Raw genomic sequence first — 19428 nt, forward strand, 5'->3', positions numbered from 1 at the left:
CTGGTTTGGCACCCGTGTCTCTAATGAACAAAGGCAACCTGTAAATGGTTCATCTCCCAGGCTCTCTACTTGTAAATGTTTCACCTCCCAAACCCCTGTTTACACTTATCAAGGGTATCAGAACTTGTCAGAGATTTGGGATGCATGGCTAGGCTTAAAAAGGCCCTTGTGGTCATTAGTCTAGTAAACACCTATGAACCTATAAGAATGAAATTACAGTGTAGGTAAACACAAACTGAACACTATTTACAATATGTTCAAAGAGTCAATAGATATCAAGCTGTAGGAAGATTCAGTATATAACCAGAAAACAAACAGCAATCACTGATACCAAACAGTCCCAGCAAATTGACATACAAAGATCCTTCAGAGAAAAAAACACCAACACCATTTATAAGCTGCTAACTGCTTTTGTTCAATTTATCAGTTTAAAACTTGTATATTTATAACCTTCAAATAACTAATCAATCAATTAATTAATGAATTAATTAATTAAACACTTGACTTCATTATTTAATCATCCAGTTATTTAAAATAAAACAAATATATTTAAAAACAGCATTTAATACATACAAAATTAATTAAATACATACAGACTTTAATAAACATTTACTATTTATACTTTCATTCAGTCCAGGACTCTTGTTTCCTTGGAAATTAATTTGCCAATCAACTTCTTTTACTTCTATCCCCACCATATAAACATTTAACGTCATGACCAACAACAAAGAAAAAAAAAATATGAAAACCTTGGCAATAAATGACATGTTTTCCTAATGCATTTGTAAAATCTCTGATTTTAGGGTCAAAACATGCTCATAAATTCTCTTTGATAACTTTCTTGTGTTTTTTTCCTATGCAAAAACTGTCACAGGACTCACATGTAGCAAGGTAGACAACCATATTTGAATTACAGGTAAATCTCCCTTTAGCACAGATTTGTTTTTGTGAATGTTTTAAAATAATATTAGACCCCCTCATTTATGTATCTATAGTACTTACAGTTTGACACTTAAACATTACATATTTGTTTACATTCTACTTAACTGGTGTTCTTTCGAACAGACTTTTAAGATTATAATTTTTCTTATAAATAAACTTGGGTTCAAAAGCTATAACAGAAGCCAAGTCCTTACTGCCCAATATAATTTTCAAATTATTGCTTACTGACTTTCTAATATTATGGACATCTAAAGAAATGGGAAGAAGAGAAGCCTTAAAATTTACCTGGTCTTTTTATTGTGTATTCTGCTTACTGAGCCCTGTCATAATAGTGGGAAAACATTTAGTGTCTCTTGAACTAACAACTTCAGAAATATATGTTTTTCTAATTCTTCAGCTAAATAGCCTCTTTTTAAAAATAACTTTTTAAGAATAGCAACTTCACTTTCGAACATAGTATTATTGCTTGTAAGACAGCTCAAATGCAAAAACGTGACCCCTTAAAACATTATTCATAGGTAGTAGGTACTAGGCTATCGGCCCAAGGGCCTACGTAAGCCTAGCCAGCAAGGTTCCATAGCTTACACCACCCAATAAAATTATTTTCCTGTGCCACTGTCCAACAGAGACACAGAAGTGATCCCCGGGGTGTATTTCCTATTTCCCATACACTCATCAAGATTTTTCTTGAAGAGTGCTAATGAAGAACTTTGCTTGACATAGATGGGTAGCTTGTTCCAGAGTATAGGAAGTCTTTGGGACAGGAATCTATCTCTCCAGCGTGTCCTGTTTTTTGTGGTGACAAGGTTTAGGTCCCTAGAGTGTGTAGCTCGGAGGGATTGGGATTTCTTTAGGTGTAGCATGTCCAACAGCTCTGAGTTTGACATAGCTTTATATGTTAGGCAGAGATCACCTCGGTGTAGGTGATATGCTACTGAGTAAAGCTGGAGTTTTTTGAGGCGGTCAGTGTAGGGCATTTGTTTGAGGCCAGTAATCCTCTTTGTAAGGTACTTCTGTGGCCTTTCCAGCTGCTGCAGATGTCTTGTGAAGTACATTCCAAAAGGGGCGTTGTACTCTATAATGGGGTCTAATGAGTTTGGATGTTGACTGTTAGAACACCGATAATTGTTAACATAAAATGGCTTTCTGTAAACTGAACTACTAAATTTCTGTGAACTAACATCCATTTCAATTTCAACATGCAAAAAAGCCACTATTTTACCCTATTTACCTGTAGTGAATGTGGGAAAGTTTGTGCTACTGTTTAAGTCCATAAAAAGACTTTCCAATTCTGTTGAGCTACCTTTCCAAATAAAAAACATCAATATAATGCTTGTTCATAGGTTCATAGGTTCATAAGGTCATACTAGGCTATCTGCCCTTGGGCATTTATAAGCCTAGCCAGAGTGTGTTTGGCTTTCGCCACCCATTTTAAATTAATTTTGCTATGCCCTTTTTCGAGGTTAGTATACTGTGCCTCTGTCTAACAGTGACACAGAAGTGATACCCGGGGTAAACCTACAATCTCCCACCCACTCATCAAGATTCCTCTTTAAGAGAGTCAATGAGGGACTCTGCCTAACCTGGACTGGAATTTTATTCCAGAGTGAAGGGAGCCTCTGGGTTATGAATCTGTCCCTCCAGCATGTCCTATTTATTTCAGTGTGAGGTTCAAGTCTCTCGAGCGGGTAGCTCGATGGGATTTGGATTTTCTGAGGTGCAGCATGTCCATTAATTCCGGGTTGGACATGGCTTTATACATCAGGCACAGATTGCCTCTGAGCAGGCGGTATGCCACTGAGTAGAGCTGGAGTTTCTTTAACCGGGCAGCATATGGCATCTGTTTGAGCCCTTTGATCCTCTTGGTGAGGTACTTTTGGGGTCTTTCCAGTTGCTGCAGGTGTCTGATAAGGTACATCCCAAAAGGGGCATTGTACTCAATTATGGGCCTGATGAGGGATGAGTAAAGAGGCACGATGACCTCCCTGATCTAGATGTGAATCCCTTCATGATTAGGTGGGCTATATAAAATGTTTTTCTAACCACTTTGGCCACATGGTTGTCAAATGAGAGATTGCTATCAACTTGGGTCCCCAGGTCCCTAATTACTTCTTCTGTACTTAATGGATTACCACCTATGTGGTAATTTGTGGGCACTTTGTTTTTGCCAAAGGGGATGACTATACACTTTTTGGCGTTTAGCTTGAGGCCATGGCTCTGGCACCAGTTGTCTGTTTCTATGAGGCCCTTTTGGAGGATGCTTGTGTCGGCTGGAGAGTCGGTTATGGCGCCCAGTTTGCAGTCATCTGCGAACTTGGTCAGCCACAGTCCTTCCGTGTTCGCCTGTACCTCCGAGAAATATATACCAAACAAGAGAGGTCCCAGGACTGAGCCTTGTGGGATGCCACTTGTAAACGGTTTGGAGTCTGACATGGCTCCAGCAATTCTAACCATGTGGGTTCTGTCCTTGAGCCAGTTTGCAACCCATCTAGTGACATAGGGGTTTATATTTAAGCTGGTGAGCTTATCTATAATGCCCGAGTGGGGTATTGTATCGAAGGCTTTTGCGAGGTCCAGGTAGGCTGTGTGGACCACCTTCCCCTCGTCAATGGCCTTGGTGACTGTTTCAAAGAAATTGACCAGGTTTAAGAGGCAGGATCTGCCCTTAACAAAGCCGAACTGGGTAGGATCCAGTGTCTGTATGTCCCCAATATCTTTATTTATGAGGTTCATGATGATCCTTTCCATAGCTTTGCAGACCAAGCTAGTCAGGCTTATGGGGCGATAGTTTCCAGAATCCGTTGAGGAACCACCTTTGTGGAGAGGGACCACTGTTGCTGTACGCCACTCTTTGGGTACATATCCTGTAGTAAAGCTGAGACTGAACAGTAGTTTTATATTTGGGTTTAGCTCTTCTTGGAGTTCATGTAGGACGCAGCCTGGGACACCATCTGGTCCCATTGATGCTGTGTTTTTTGCTTTGGAGAGGGCAGCTCTTACCTGAGCATCTGAGATGTCAGGGGGGGCAGCACTCTGCTGGGATAGATATTTGCCCTTTTGGTGGGGAGTTTGCGCTGAACCTGTCAGCTAGGATGTTGGCAATGTCTGTGGGTTCGGTGTATTTTTTGTCATTTTGGACTAATTCTGAGCATATCTGGGAATTCCCACCCAGGTTCCTAACATAACTAAAGAAAGCCTTGTGATTATCCTTAGTGTCCTGTGCAATTTTTCTCTCAAAGCTGGCCTTAGACGATTTTATGAGTGCCCATAGTTTTTTGCTAATACTGATCAGAGATGCCTTCCCTTTTTGGGATTTTGCTCTATCATGTAGTAGCTTCCTCCTTCTATTGTATAGTTTGTTTATGGCTGGGGTCCACCAGACAGGACATCTGCCTTTGGAGGATTGGGTCTTGGTTTTATTTGGGATTGCATGATCCATGCATTCCTGAAGGTGTTCATAGAATGCATTTATAAAGGATTCTGCGGTCTGGGTCGTATTTTCCACAGGCCCAGAGGCTTTGAAGGATTCCACCTCAGTTTTAAGGAGTGTGAAATTTGCTTTAGAGAAGTTTTTCACTGTGGTTTTCTGGGCAAGGGGTGGGGTCGGGATGTGAATATCCAGTGAGATTAGTTTATGGTCTGATCTTACCAGTGAGGGATACACTTCTGGTCTGGAGCATAGAGTCCCCATGTTGGTGATGATCAGGTCCAGTATGTTTTCCCCTCTTGTGGGAGTGGTAACAAGTTGTTCCATAGCATTTGATTTTATAAATTCTAGGAACCTTTGGGCTAGGGTGTTAGAGCTAGAGTAATGCTCCCAGTCTATGTTTGGGTAGTTGAAGTCGCCCAATATAATGGTGTTTGGAGAGACCTTCATATTTTCCAGTGTTCTCAGGAAGGCTGAGTGGGGTTCCTGGGTTTGGGAGGGTGGTCTGTAGCAGGCTATAAACTGGAAGGCAGTTTTACCCACTGTTAGTTGCACATGGATAGTCTCTGATGCTTCGTACTGTGCCACCAACCTGGAGGTGAGGTTATCTTTGACAAATATTGATACTCCCCCTCCTTTTGTGGTTTGGTCCAAGTTTTGGGGCCGAAAAGCATGGTATGAGGTATAACCTGGTAGTGCTGGGGTGCTCTGGGGAGCCTTGAACCAGGTTTCTGTTACTGCACAGATATCGATGTTCTCCATGCTAAGGAGAGTTTCGAGTGCGTGAATCTTGAGGTTTAGACTTCTGGCGTTGAGTAGCATTACTCTTAGTTTCTTATCCCTTGTGATACCTATGGAGGTGGGTTTGTCTTTTGAGCCTTGCCTAAAAAAGGCACTATGGGGGTAGCAAGAGCCTTTGCCAATATCCGAAAGCCCAGGGGTGACAGGTGCAAGCTGTCCCTAGCGAAGCATCGTGGCTTGTCGAGCATGTCATCCCAGGCTGACAGGCATTGGATCCCCTTTGAATGACACCAATACTTAAGCCAATTGTTGAAATTGATCATCTTGTCTTCATATTGTGGCATCCTTCTTGGTGAGGGTAAGATGCTACTCAAGGTCAGGGTCATACCAGCCTGGGCTACATGCTCAGAGAGCTCCTCTATGTCTCTTTTCATGTAGTCCAGGGAGGTCCGTCTCAGGTCATTCACACCAGCATGGACAATGACTGAGTCATATTTGTACTTGCCTTGGAGTGACCTGAGTGCTTGTGTTATGTGGCGGATCCTAGCGCTCGACAGGCAGCTCACCGTGACCTTCTCCTTGTTCAGCCTGGTGAGCGGGACGTCAGTGTACCTGACGATAGAGTCACCTATTACAAGTGTATCAGGTGTGTTGTTTAGCCTTAAGGGCTGTGACTGTTCGGCACACTGGCTTTGTGAGCTATGTGTTGCATGTGTTTTGTTTTGGGGTAGCGCTTGCTTGGGTGTCTGCTTTGGAGGTCTCTGCTGCTTAGGCAGATTTTTATTTAGAGCCTCCGAGTATGTTTTTGTGTGTTTATGTGTTTGGTTTGCTGTCGTGGTAGGTCTATGTGAGACTGGAATTGTAGTGTGTGTGGTTTCCTTCTCCTCCTGACTGGTTACGCCAGTACTGAGTTGAGAGAGCTTAGCCTCCAGTTTGGCTATATGGTTGCATCTCTCCCATGTGTTGGAATTTGTTGGGAGGAGGAGAGGGTTGTCTGTGTACATGAGGCAGTTGTAACATTGCCTCAAGATTCCCAGATTCACCAGCTGGACCGGAGAGGAGATTGACAACTGACCTTTGGACATGCTAGAATAGTATTTGGAATTCCTTTATAATTGAAAAAAAGGGCCAACGGGGAACAAGGTACTCAAGGGGAGTTTGTGAGGGTGTAGTGCTTTTAATTTTTTAGTGCTAACTTATATAATTGCTTTAGTGAGCAAGTGCCAGGTAATTTAAATGCAATGTGTTACAGGTAACTTAAATGCAAAAATGACAAACAGTAACTTTCAAGTGAAACAAGGAAATAAGTACAGTAAGCAATGCAGATATCACTAGGGATCCACAGAAGCGCTGAAAAGCCACGTTTTAGGTGGAATTAGCGTTTCAGGGAAATAAGCAAACAAACAACAAGCATACAAACAAAGCTAGATTCAGCAGGCCTGGATCTAGTTTATGCTACAGCAAACAAGGTGTACCAATTTCAGTAAGAAACAGTTCAAATATGCAGGCACTATAAACCTTTAACCAGAAATTCCCAGTTCAGAAGGGCAGAGTCCAGCCTCTCCTCACACAAGAGTGCAGACCACGAACCTTCTTAATGTAAAATAACTGGCCTGAAGCCCAAGTGCTTAAACCAGAACTAATACACTTTTAGAATAACAGACACTGAGCCCTCAATCAGCAGTTCCCAACTTAGAAGGATGTAAGCTAGCTGTCCTGCCACCACAGTGCAGGCCACAAACCTTCCTAATATAAAACAACTGGTCTGAAGCCCAAGTGCTTAATCCAAAAGACTTAGAATGATAGCTACACTTTAATCAAGTTACTACCAAGCAGTAATAAATACAATTGAATACTTTAAAGAATACCTGGATTAGTGCTCAAGTTATATAAACAAAGCTAGATTCAGCAGGCCTGGATCTAGTCTATGCTACAGCAAACAAGGTGTACCAATTTCAGTAAGAATCAGTTCAAATATGCAGGCACTATAAGCCTTTAACCAGAAATTCCCAGCTCAGAAGGGCAGAGTCCAGCCTCTCCTCCCACAAGAGTGCAGACCACGAACCTTCTTAATGTAAAATAACTGGCCTGAAGCCCAAGTGCTTAAACCAGAACTAATACACTTTAAGAATAACAGACACTGAGCCCTCAATCAGCAGTTCCCAACTTAGAAGGATGTAAGCTAGCTGTCCTGCCACCACAGTGCAGGCCACAAACCTTCCTAATATAAAACAACTGGTCTGAAGCCCAAGTGCTTAATCCAAAAGACTTCGAATGATAGCTACACTTTAATCAAGTTACTACCAAGCAGTAATAAATACAATTGAATACTTTAAAGAATACCTGGATTAGTGCTCAAGTTATACAAACAAAGCTAGATTCAGCAGGCCTGGATCTAGTCTATGCTACAGCAAACAAGGTGTACCAATTTCAGTAAGAATCAGTTCAAATATGCAGGCACTATAAGCCTTTAACCAGAAATTCCCAGCTCAGAAGGGCAGAGTCCAGCCTCTCCTCCCACAAGAGTGCAGACCATGAACCCTCTTAATGTAAAATAACTGGCCTGAAGCCCAAGTGCTTAAACCAGAATTAATACACTTTTAGAATAACAGACACTGAGCCCTCAATCAGCAGTTCCCAACTTAGAATGATGTAAGCTACCTGTTCTGCCACTACAGTGCAGACCACAAACCTTCTTAATGTAAAACAACTGGTCTGAAGCCCAAGTGCTTAAACTAAAAGGCTTAGAATGAGTTACACCAAGCAGTAATAAATACAATTGAGTACTTTTAAGATGACGCAAAAGCAAAATAAAGTAGGAAGAAACACAAATACAGTAAAAGCAGATAACATTTTTTTTTTCCACAACTGAACTTCTTAGGTAACAGAAGGTTGAAACCTGAGACAGCTTTTAAGAAAGAAATCTCAAAAGAACCAATGAGGTGCTTAGTCTAAGCTGTAGTCCAGGTGACCTCAGTCAGCCAATGACCTCAAACAATTCTCTCTCACTGAAATGCCTGATGGCTTTGGCTAAACCAAGATGTCCCTGAATATGTGCTCAGACACACAGCCTCCACAAACACTAGGCCCAAATACAAGCCTGAATATGGAAATGCTACAAATATCCTCACTACTTAGAACAAACTGCAGACATTTTTCTCACAGCTGAAAAGCAGCAGTGAGCCTTTAAATGAAAGTTTTAAACAGCTAAAGGAGCCTCTAGAAAAAGAGTTTAACTGCAACAAGTTATCAGAAGCAAACAACCCAACAGATGCTTAATAAAAGTGGACAATTTCCAGTTAATACCTCACACACAGTGAAACTAGCTAGAAAAATACACAGTACACGAAGTGCTATAAATAACAAAGAAATAAAGAACAAAATAAACAAAAAACAGGATACTTAATGTTATATATTATAGCTCCAAGTTTCCTCAGTGTCCTTCCTTCGATTAGCTCAGTGTGAAATTGTAAAAAGTTATTTTGTTAAACATGCTATGAGTACGTAATTTTGTTTCCTCCCACCAGCTCATTACAAGATTTGCAAAAGATGGGGTTATCCTGGCCCTCATAGCAACACCACATCTTTCCTTGTAATATTTGTTGTTAAAATAAAAAAAAATATTGTCTAACATTAGCTCAATGACTGTACATATTAGATTGATATAACTATTAGAAAAGTCTGTAAACTTCCCCAAATAGTCTCTAATTTAAAGCTGTATCTTGCAAAATACTAGTATACAGAGAGACTACATCTAAAGTAAGCATAACAAATCTAACAGTGTCCAAGAATCCCTTAAAAAGAACTTGGATTTTTGTACAACTGGGTGTAAAACTGAATCTAAATACACTGAAATTCAGATTCAGTGTATAGCAAGATTATATGAAGAGTACCAATCTTTTTTCTATTTTTAATTTTTCCAAGGCTTTTGGGTTTCTAATACTGTGATGGGAATGGACCCTATTCCTAAGTTAAAGTATTGTTGCAATCTTTGATTTTAGCCAAAAGTGCTCTTTGAAGCACTTGCAATGTTTCCAGAACTGACACCTTCTGCAATTCATATGGAGTTACATGTATTGGTAACATATCTAAATATGAGACCCATACCAACTACCTATATAAATGCATACACATAAAAATGTATAAAAACATAAATTTATAAAAATATGTTTTTGTACTTTACTATTTAATTGCATACACTTGCATTATTTTACACTTGACTGAAAATATTTTATTGAGTGATTGTTCTTAATTGTTGCTGGTTCATGATCGGATAGAATGAATTTAAAATACAGGAAATGTAATGAGTCTTTGTCTGATGAAGCAGCTTTGGCTGCGAAAGTGCTCACCTTTTTACTACTGGAATAAACTTTGTGTATGATTTTATCAGCTGTGGTCTGACCTCCACTCTTGCTTTACTACATTTTAGTATATACTGATACAAATCCTATAGAAAATAAATAGTTTACACCAACCAATACAATGGAATTACTATAAAATGGAAAGGGTCCACATTTGTATTTCTTACATAAAGAGTCAAACTACAGGAAAAAATATATACATATCATCATTGCATACGTAACCAAATCAATAATGCTGAGGAGTTGAAAATATATAACTCATTCTATACTTGATCAAAGTTCATACATATAAGTGAATGATAGAGTAAATCTTACTAAGCCAAAAAATGTGTGCAAAGATCCTATACTAGAAAATAACAGAAATAATAATTTTTTCATGACATTGTGGATCACATAAGTCTATACTAGATAGGCGTAATCTAACTTTATTGATTGCTAATGTATGTAGCATAAATGAAAGCAGTATTGATAGTTCAGGATTTGTTAAAATGAGATGATACTTGTGTCAATGTCCTAACAAAACAGTGACTGAAAAATGAAAACAAGATACTGACAATAATCGGATACAAGGCCAACTTTTGAAACAAAAATAAACATCTAGGCATAGGAAAGTTGAGTATAACTTTTGTATAACATAAAAATGAAAGTAAGTAACAGTTATCTCACATCAATATGTGGGATAAACAGATTACCCAAGGTTAATAAATGTGAATTTGAAGAAATTGTTTACTTTATCTGTTTCATGAACAGACAAACCAAGCTTCTAACAAGTGGTGGGCTTGTTATAATGGTTAAGGTCTTCACCTCTTACAACGAATAATGGAAATTACAATCTATTTTCTTTTTTCTTAATGTAAGTAGTAACCTTTCAGAGTAAAATGTGACAATCTAATAAACCAGTTTAATAAAGATTCCATACTGGGACTTCATCTGTTCAGTCTCTACTTGATAGACATGACTATTCTCCTTGATGTCTCTTATTGCCTGTATGTTCCAGTAATAATGCAAAGTGTTTTTTTTCATTTGTGACACTTTTTATCTTTTTCCCTAGTGATAGTAGGAAACACTATGGAGATATGGGTGTTCTTGCTCCAAGCTTAATTTACATCTGATTTTCTGAGTGACTGTGGCTTTCAAGTGGGACATTTAAATTGTGTTATGCTTTCTGTTACATTTCCTTGCTACTCACTACTATTAGAGTGGCCAGTTCTAACTGGAATTCACTTTGTTTCATAACAAAGACAGCAGATAAATGTTTTACTTAATCCCATTTCATGTGTGTGGTTTTAACTTGCATTTATTTCTAATTCATTGATACTGCTTATTGCACTAGAGATTTGTTCGTTTGAGACAATTTTGAATTGCTTTCTAGCAAGAATGGGACATTTACTGGTGTTCCGGTCACTGCTTGCTACAGGCTTATAAGCCTTGTTTCATACTGGCTGTGACTTTAAGTGCAGCTTTTACTTTGAGCTGCAGTTCAGGACCTGATGCTCTATTTGATCGGGCTGCTTTGTGTTGCATTTCCTTTCTTTACACTGCTACTGCATAGCCCTATTACAACCAGATTTTATCTTGCTACCAGTCCCAAAAGCATCAGGGAAGTGTTTTATTTAATCCAATCCCATCTGTGTTCTTTTAAGATGCATTAACTGCTAATTTGTTGACACTGTTTATTGTGCCAGAGTTTTGTTCATCTGGACCATGCTTTGTTTTTTTTTTTTGTTATTTTTTAGTGAGAGTAGGAAATGAATATTCTGGGGAATTCAACTTGATCAAAGTTTAATTTGTGTCTGTGTTTCTCACTGGCTGTGATTTTTAAATTCAGTTTTTAAATTGCGCAGCATAACTGACCTGTCACTCTGGATGGCCTGCTCTGCACAGCAGTTCCTTGTTACACACTGCTACTTGATTAAGCAGTTCTAACCAGATTTTATCTTGCTGCACTATCAACATCAGAGGGGTGTGCTACACTGTATACATAGAATTGGTTTAAAGTGTTTATAACTGTTATCTAAAATTCCCTCCATTCATCTTGTCCCTCACTTTGTCTGCACTGTTGCGAAAGGTTGCTTCATATAGCACAACTTGGCTGTAAGTTGTGCTGACCTGCATGCAGGTGCTGATGTTTATGTACAAGAACTCCTTCTTGCTCTCATCTTGGTTACACTGTCTAGTGTGCTACTGCTGTTGTTGTTTGTTTATAAAAATGTTTATTGCACACAGGTCAGTTGCTCAAATTGCTGCTCCCAGACTAGATCATAGCTATCTACAAATAAAAATACATTTTTACTGGTGATCTCAACAATCCATCATTTAACTGGGTCACCTGTTCCACAAATGTTAGGAGCACCCAAAGATTTCTAGACATAGTAAATGCTAACTCCCTTGTACAAATAGTCAACCAGCCCATAAGGGGTTGAAACCCTCCTGACCTCAACCCTATTAACATCACCCTTCCTTCCTTTACCTCTGTAGTCTTCTCACTGCTAGTTAAATCCAGTCACAAGTTAGTAATCTTCTGCATTAGGTCATCTAAATCCTTCAGAATGAACTACTCTGTATTCAAGGACTTTAAGTAAGACAAACTTATTAAATCTGTATAATGAGCTGTCAGAATACAACTGCAGGATTTCCAAACCCTGTGTGGCCTCACCTATCACTTATGTCAATTAATTTTATCCTCATCTAATAAACAGCACAGCCATATGGTCTCAATAAGAACCAAAACATATTAAGAAACATAAAAATAAACTACCTTGGTGGATTGCAGCATTAGTAAACTCTTAAGAAGGAAAAGATAGTTTAGGCCTACAATATCAACTCACATTAAATATTATAAAAAAGATCAGTAAAACTCTGAATGTTATCTTAAGGAAAAAAATGCAGACGACCAACTAAAATTAGCATCCAAAGCCAAGGACCATTACAAATACTTTAACTAAATTATATGATTAAGAAATGGCACACAACAATGTTTTGAATTTAAGTATAATGATATTACCAACTTTGATCCTTAAAGATATTGTTAATATATTTGCAGGTAAATATAGTGACAGAAATTCCAGAGTCCCTTCCTCTCACTAAGATTATTGTGGAAAATGCCGTAATTGCTCTCTCTAAATCTAAAATTATCATTTCTATGACCCCTAACAATATTCCTGGTACCTTAAATAACAGCACTAAAAAACTCTCTGTGAAGCCTTCCTTAAACTGTTTAATCTAAGCATATCATCAGGGTACATTCCTGTGGTATGGAAAATGGTTATAGTTATGTCACTTCATAAAGAGAATAAGAGAATATCATCTCAGATCCTGAGAGTTATAGACCATCAGCCTAACAAACCTAATTTGCAAAGCCATGGAATGTATTATATCTGATTTCATAAGCTCTGATATAAAATATTTTATTTTTCTTGACTGGCAAAAGTATGGCATTGTCAAAGAAGATCATGATACTTAATTTGGTAAGCAGTCACACTGCTCATACAGCATACCTGGATCTTACCAAGGTCTTTTGACACTATTCCCCATGCTAGATTTGTAAATAGGATAAATTGCCTAAATGTAGACCTTATGTTATAAGCAGGAAAGGAATCTGGTAATCAGATATAACTCCTATAATTACAGTAGCTGGTGCCTCCTCAGAAAGCAAAAACTAGCTACTGGCATAACTGAGGGCTCAGTACTAGGACCACACTTTTGTTATCTACTTCTCTGATCTCCAAACCACTAACACAGACATATGGTTAGTTAAAGTTACTGATGACTGGAAGCTGGGTGTTGTTGTTTCCTCAGCATCCAATGATGTGTTACTACAGCAAGGGCTAAACCACATAAATCAATGGTAGTTTACAAACAGGTTTAAATGAAATGCAAATAAATGCAACATTGGCACCTTTGGAAAACAAATCTTGACAGTAGCTTACAATATAGATTGCACCCCACTCTAGAACAATAAGTTCATCAGTGACCCCAACATCTTCATAGACAACTCCCTAATTCCTACCCGGTGCCACCACATAGCAAAAATAAACTAAATGTCTTTCTTTCATTTGATAAAGTAACTTACCATTGCTTTGCACTCATCCCTTATCCCACCAATTATAGAATATAGATTATATTCTTTTAATGTGTATCTGTTGAAATACAATTTACAGCTAGAATACCCCCTAGAGATTTCTAAATAAAAAGATCATAGGATTAAAGACCCCCATTTAACAAGACAGACTTGAGGTGATGTCCATGAATGCTGGCTCTTGTAGACTACTGAGTGGGGATTTGTGTCACACATTCTGTGTTGTTAAAGGAAAACTCTACCCCAGAACTAACAAATCTGTTTTTTTACACTCTATTTTTGTTTTCTGACCTATTTTAACAACTCAAAATCATTCTAAGTGATGTATTTGTAATTGTAGTCTGTTTTCCATAATATGGCTACCAGTGGGGCTCACTGTATCAACGTGATCTTGTTCTTCCTCAACCCTTTCTCTTTCCCATTATGCTTTGTATGACTCATGCCAGACATAAGGAAGTAACTGTGAATTTCCATGCCATTGACATAACATATAATGGGATTTGTGTGAGTCACTGTCATCTTCTATACCTTCTGTAAAACGACTGCTTCTTTTCTGTCTCTAATCACCCTCATTTATGTTTGACTCAGAGCTTGTTTTACACTATGCTTGGAAGTTATCCAGCTACAGCTAGAAAAGTAGCTAAATTGCAGGCCTTTGTTCAAGGTTTGCTTTTGTAGTCCAAGAAGAATTGACAGTCCCCTTTCCCCCACACACTACTGCAGAGGTGTTAAAATTGTCACTGCACTGAAAGACCATTGCAGAATCAACTGCAATTGACAACTCATAATGGAAAAGAAGGGACTTCCAATATAAGTCTCTTCCCTCTGCCTGCAGAAGGAAGATCCATTTATTTATTTAAATAGTTTCATTATTTTTTTTGGTTGCAAGTAGCAGAAACTGCTTAATTATTTTGGTTTGTTTTATTATTAGTAACAATGAATTTACCCCTTACTCTATCTACAACACAATATTACCTTAACTTAGGTTTGCATAACTATTTCTTTCTGAGGAACATCTATCTTGTGGCATGTTTTTTCTGTAATTTCCTGAGATTCTAGTAATTTTCAATTTGTTAAATTACAGCAAAACACTAATATGACAAACCTGACTCTACAATAGTAAAAGAATGTACTGACAATTATCTCTATTCTACAGTCCATGCAGTGCAAATAACAATATAAGCAACAAAAAATGCACAAAGACAAGAGTGCCTCAAATAGAAATTACTGATGGTAGGGGAAGGAATAGAGAATTGCTTAATAGTTTGCTGTTGAATTTGAGAATTGCACAATAAGTTCAAAAAGAATGCATTAGTTATATGACTAATGCAAGTGATATAGAATTTCCAAAAATATTCAGCAACCACTCCCCCCCAAAAAAAAATTGTTGCATTGCATGGACTCTGGGATACACATAATTGTCAGTACATTCTTAAGTTACAATAATGTTGTGTTATAGATATAGTAAGGAGCAAATCAGTTAATGGCAATAAAACAAACCAACATAATCAAGCAGTTTCTGCTACATGCAACCAGAAAAAATAAGGAAGCTATTAAAATAAATAAATAGATCTTCCTACTGCAGGCAGAGGGGAAGGGATGTATATTGGAAGTCCCTTCTTTTCCATTATGAGCTGTCAGTTGCACTTGATTCTGCAAAGGCCTCTCAGTGCAGTGACAGTTTTAACACCTCTGCAGTAGTGTGGGGGAGGGGGCTGTCAATTCCTCTTGGACTACAAAAGAAAACCCTGAACAAAGGCCTGAAGTTTAGCTATTTTTCTGGCTGTAGCTGGATAACTTCTAAGTATAGTATAAAACAAGCTCTGAGCTAAACATAAATGAGGGTGATTAGAGGCAGAAAAGAAGCAGTCCTTTTACAAATGGTATAGAAGATGACTGTGACTCACACAAATCCCCTTATATGTCAATGGCATGGGAATTCATAGTTACTTCCTTATGTCTGGCATGAGTCATACAAAGCATTATGAGAAAGAGAATGGGTTGAAGAAGAACAATATCACATTGCTACATCAAGCCCTGTTGGTAGCCATGTTGTGGAAAACAAGCTAAAATTACATATAAAACACTTAGAGTGATTTTGAGGTGTTAAAATAGTTTAAGAAACAAAGACAGAGTGAAAAAAATTGATTTTGTTTTTTAGTTCTAGGGTGGAGTTTTCCTTTAAGGACCTAACCCTCCTTGATTTGTTAAACCTCCAAAAAACAATTGGCTCCACAAACTCTTAAAGGATTGACTCTCCATCAACTAGTAAAACATGCTAGAAGACCAGATGTATTACTTACTGTTTACCCCATTTCTAAAATAATTTTTGGTTATGTACAAAACAGAATGATACTTTTAACTTCCTTTAAGGCAAACCTCAGTGTTTGGATTGGAGCTTATAAATTCATTCTAGGCCTAATCTGCTTTTGCCCTCCTGGAGGCAGGATGTACCCTAAGAGTGTGGGTATTGACAAGGTGATTATGGTCCATGGACTGATTCTGTCTGACAAACTCTATAAATCTGTTAAACTATGAACGTGGGAATTTAAACATAGGTAAAATAATAGCAGAAGATCATGCCATCTTGCAAAATGTTTAGAAAACTTGAAGACTGGGGCTATGATTGCAAAAAGAAAAAGACAAAACAAAACAAAATATATTTCTTTTGTCAAGAAAAGTTGCTGAATCCACTGAAACATACTTGGGTATAGCTTTTGCTAAAAATGTACATTTCCAATCTCACATTGTTAACATTGTGAAGGAATTCCATAGGTTAACTGGATGTATCCAAAATTATATTAAAATGACAAGTTCTAATATAATAAAGACCATCTTTTGCAGTTGTATTAGAACTTTCTTGTGGTCTCTCTGTTTCAAAAAATATTTACATAAACTTAAAGGAGTACAGAGGAGGTACACAAAACTAATATTAGAACTTGAGTGTCTAACCTAAAGAAGATAAACTTATACTCCTTGGTCTGTTCTCTATCTATAAAATACAGATGCAAGAAGGGAGCCCTTATGTTAGTCTACAGAGCCACAGAGGATGATTTTTTGTGTGAATGTCTTCGGGTTTGTTGAAGAGAATGTACACAAGGCAAGCTATACAAACAGGACCATAAAGCAGTTCTCAGAAAGGGTAGTTGGAAGCTAAAATGCTGTTCAACATACTACTGGAGAATATGATGAGTTATTATCATTTAGGAAGGCATTAGACAAACACACTCTGGTGTCACTTTTTAACAGGTCTTCGTTTGTCATGTGGGCCATTGTTGCCTAGCTTGATTTACTGTTATATTGTATAACAGTGAAGAAATTCAAAAATATAAGAGATAAGCATATAATAGAAATGTAATGGAGAGAGGAGGAGTTGATGGATGAACAGAGCTATCAATCATGTAAAGTCATCATTAATAATGTACATGTGGGAATACAGATGAAGTAGCTTTAACAGTGCTTATGTGTTACTGAGGAGCCCTCCAACTTAGGGGCAGCTGCTAATGCTTTTAACTTAACCTGCTGTTGTCACACTGAATACAGTAAAGCTACTGGGATATGCCTTTAAGGGCATTTCTAAAGTTCTTTCTGTATCATTGTGTGATCACTAGCCAGTGTAGAAAACATTGCTTTTTTAGGGAAAATGCGCATATCTTTCATTATGTCTTGATGAAGGGTCTGCAAATATCTTTACACATGTTTTGAATGTAACAGGGTTCTTTATAATTGGATCATATATGCATCTGTTATAAGACTTACACTTGAAAGGTTTATTTATCCTGTAATGGCTCAGACTACATGAAATTGCCCATTATCTTTACTGATACAAAAAGTCAGTCAGTGATTTGTCTAAATAGTCTATACACTAAATGTTGTTTTCTTTGCAAAAAGCTTGAGCTTGCTGCTTGAAATTCAGTGGGTAAAAGCAAATATATATTTTTCCTAGCTGATAACCTCATATTAAGCTCTGATTTCAATGTTTGTTTCAGCTGCTGAACAAAGGCTCTGAGCATTATTCATACCCATGTACCCCCACAGCAGTTCTACCACGCAGTGCCTTCTGGCATCATATCACTGGAAACCAGAGCAGTTCACCCAGCTGTAATGGTAAGAAAAATATGTGTTTAAATGTCTGCTAGTGTAAAAATGCACATGTCTCCTCTGTCCATAACCAGCATCTTGGAAATGATTCTAGCAGTTATCTGTTAAATGAAATTGAAGATGCAAATTCTTTCTAAGGCGTTAATTCTTGCAAATGTATTTTACATAAAAGTTAACTGTTTGTATGCTGTTCTAGGATCCTTAGTTCATTCCTGAGCTTGGTAGTGCATTGTATTTTTAACTGTATAAAGATATAGCATAGCCTTTCTGGATTTTGCTGTTTAAGTGATCAGATTTGTCACCAGGCTTGATTTTTTACATATTCACATCAAAATCATGAAAATGAACCCTCTGGATTTGTGAGTCCTTTAAAGGTAAGACATGTAATTTTAATATAACTAGATAAATGTTGAAATAATATTATTGGTACCACCTATACAACGATACTAAAAGAGCTGTTATAAGCATAGTGAACATTGTTATTTAGGCTCCAAGACATAGGAATGTCAAACCATGATAATCCAAACTCCAAAGGCAGAAATGGGTCGGGAGGAATTCACTTTCTGCCTTGTATTTCATATTTAAACCATTTCATCACTAATTTTTAAGAACACATTACAGAAGTTAAGCAATTAGTTTAGTAAGAAGACTTAAATCTTACTCGGTGGACTTTGCATTTACAGGGTACTGGCAGATATCATTTGACTGAAACTTTTGTTAAGTGGGCTTTCATATCATGCCAAGAATTTTAACGCAATGACTGGAACATAGTAATTGCTCTTAGTTATATAACATATTTTAAGTGAGGTAAAGTAACTTGTTTTGCTTTTGGTTGTTAAGAATAAATGTACCATGAAGAGACTTATGAGTAAGTCAGCACTGGATGTATGAAGTATAACTGTTATTTTTGAACAATTTTATAATAAATGTACCTACCTCTTGCATTTCACTTTTGAGGTGAATTCAGTTTATTACATTTTGATAACAGTAAGGCACTTTTAACACATGAAGGACACTAATTACTCTGCAAAACTGAGAAATATAGCTTGTCACAGTAAGATTTATGTGTAAGAACCTTCTATAACAAGCTCATAGTGGGTGGAATGCCATTATTGCTTTCTGTAACTGGGAAAAAGATAAATTTGTTAAGCATGGCCCTAATGTGAGACACGATTGTTTAACAAAAGCTTGTTAAGCATAGCTAAACGTTGTTGAGACTAGTTCTTACGCTAGGGCTTACCAGCCACCTAGCACAAAACAGCAGTAGAAGGTAAAACAGGTGTTAATAGCTATTAGAAGTTGACAGTTGTATGGCAGAACAAAGTGTTTAACAGCTTTTAAAATCTGTAATTCTTCTGAAGGACACTTCGTTTCTACATGCTGTCTGTCTGACAATATTAAATGCATTAACTGTTTTCAATAGCTGTGAAAGCTGGTAAGACACTTTACACTCCTAGACTTTTTGTGTTACCATTAGCACACAGAACAGAAAAAGCTTCATGTACTACAAAGAACTATGATCAGGCCACCGATCATAACCCTTCATTATGAGTTTTTGACACAGATGCCAAGATCCACATCTCAAAGCTCACACTCAAAGTAAGATTCTCTGTATCCATGTCTAGAATACAAAATAAATTGCTCATGATCCTAGACCCAGTCATAATCCTGTATAGTATATCAATGCTCTTACATAAACACATTGTTATTAATGCCTCACACTACTTCACAGATGGCAGCCACCACAGAACTGCATCAGGAACCCTCTGGCAGCATAG

At 37.7% G+C, this 19428-nt stretch overlaps 1 protein-coding gene across 1 annotated transcript in view; it reads left to right on the forward strand.

The window, feature by feature from the left end:
- DOK4 (docking protein 4) overlaps nt 1-19428 on the forward strand; it is a 589260-nt gene that overhangs the window by 535373 nt on the left and 34459 nt on the right. The window contains exon 7 of the mRNA XM_044081500.1: nt 17539-17656. Within this exon, the coding sequence (XP_043937435.1) occupies nt 17539-17656 (118 nt within the window). The remainder of the gene's footprint in view (nt 1-17538; nt 17657-19428) is intronic.

This window comes from Protopterus annectens, chromosome 8.part0 (assembly GCF_019279795.1).
Source record: "Protopterus annectens isolate FY-2018-M chromosome 8.part0, PAN1.0, whole genome shotgun sequence".
In the NCBI taxonomy this organism is placed as follows: Eukaryota; Metazoa; Chordata; order Ceratodontiformes; family Protopteridae; genus Protopterus; species Protopterus annectens.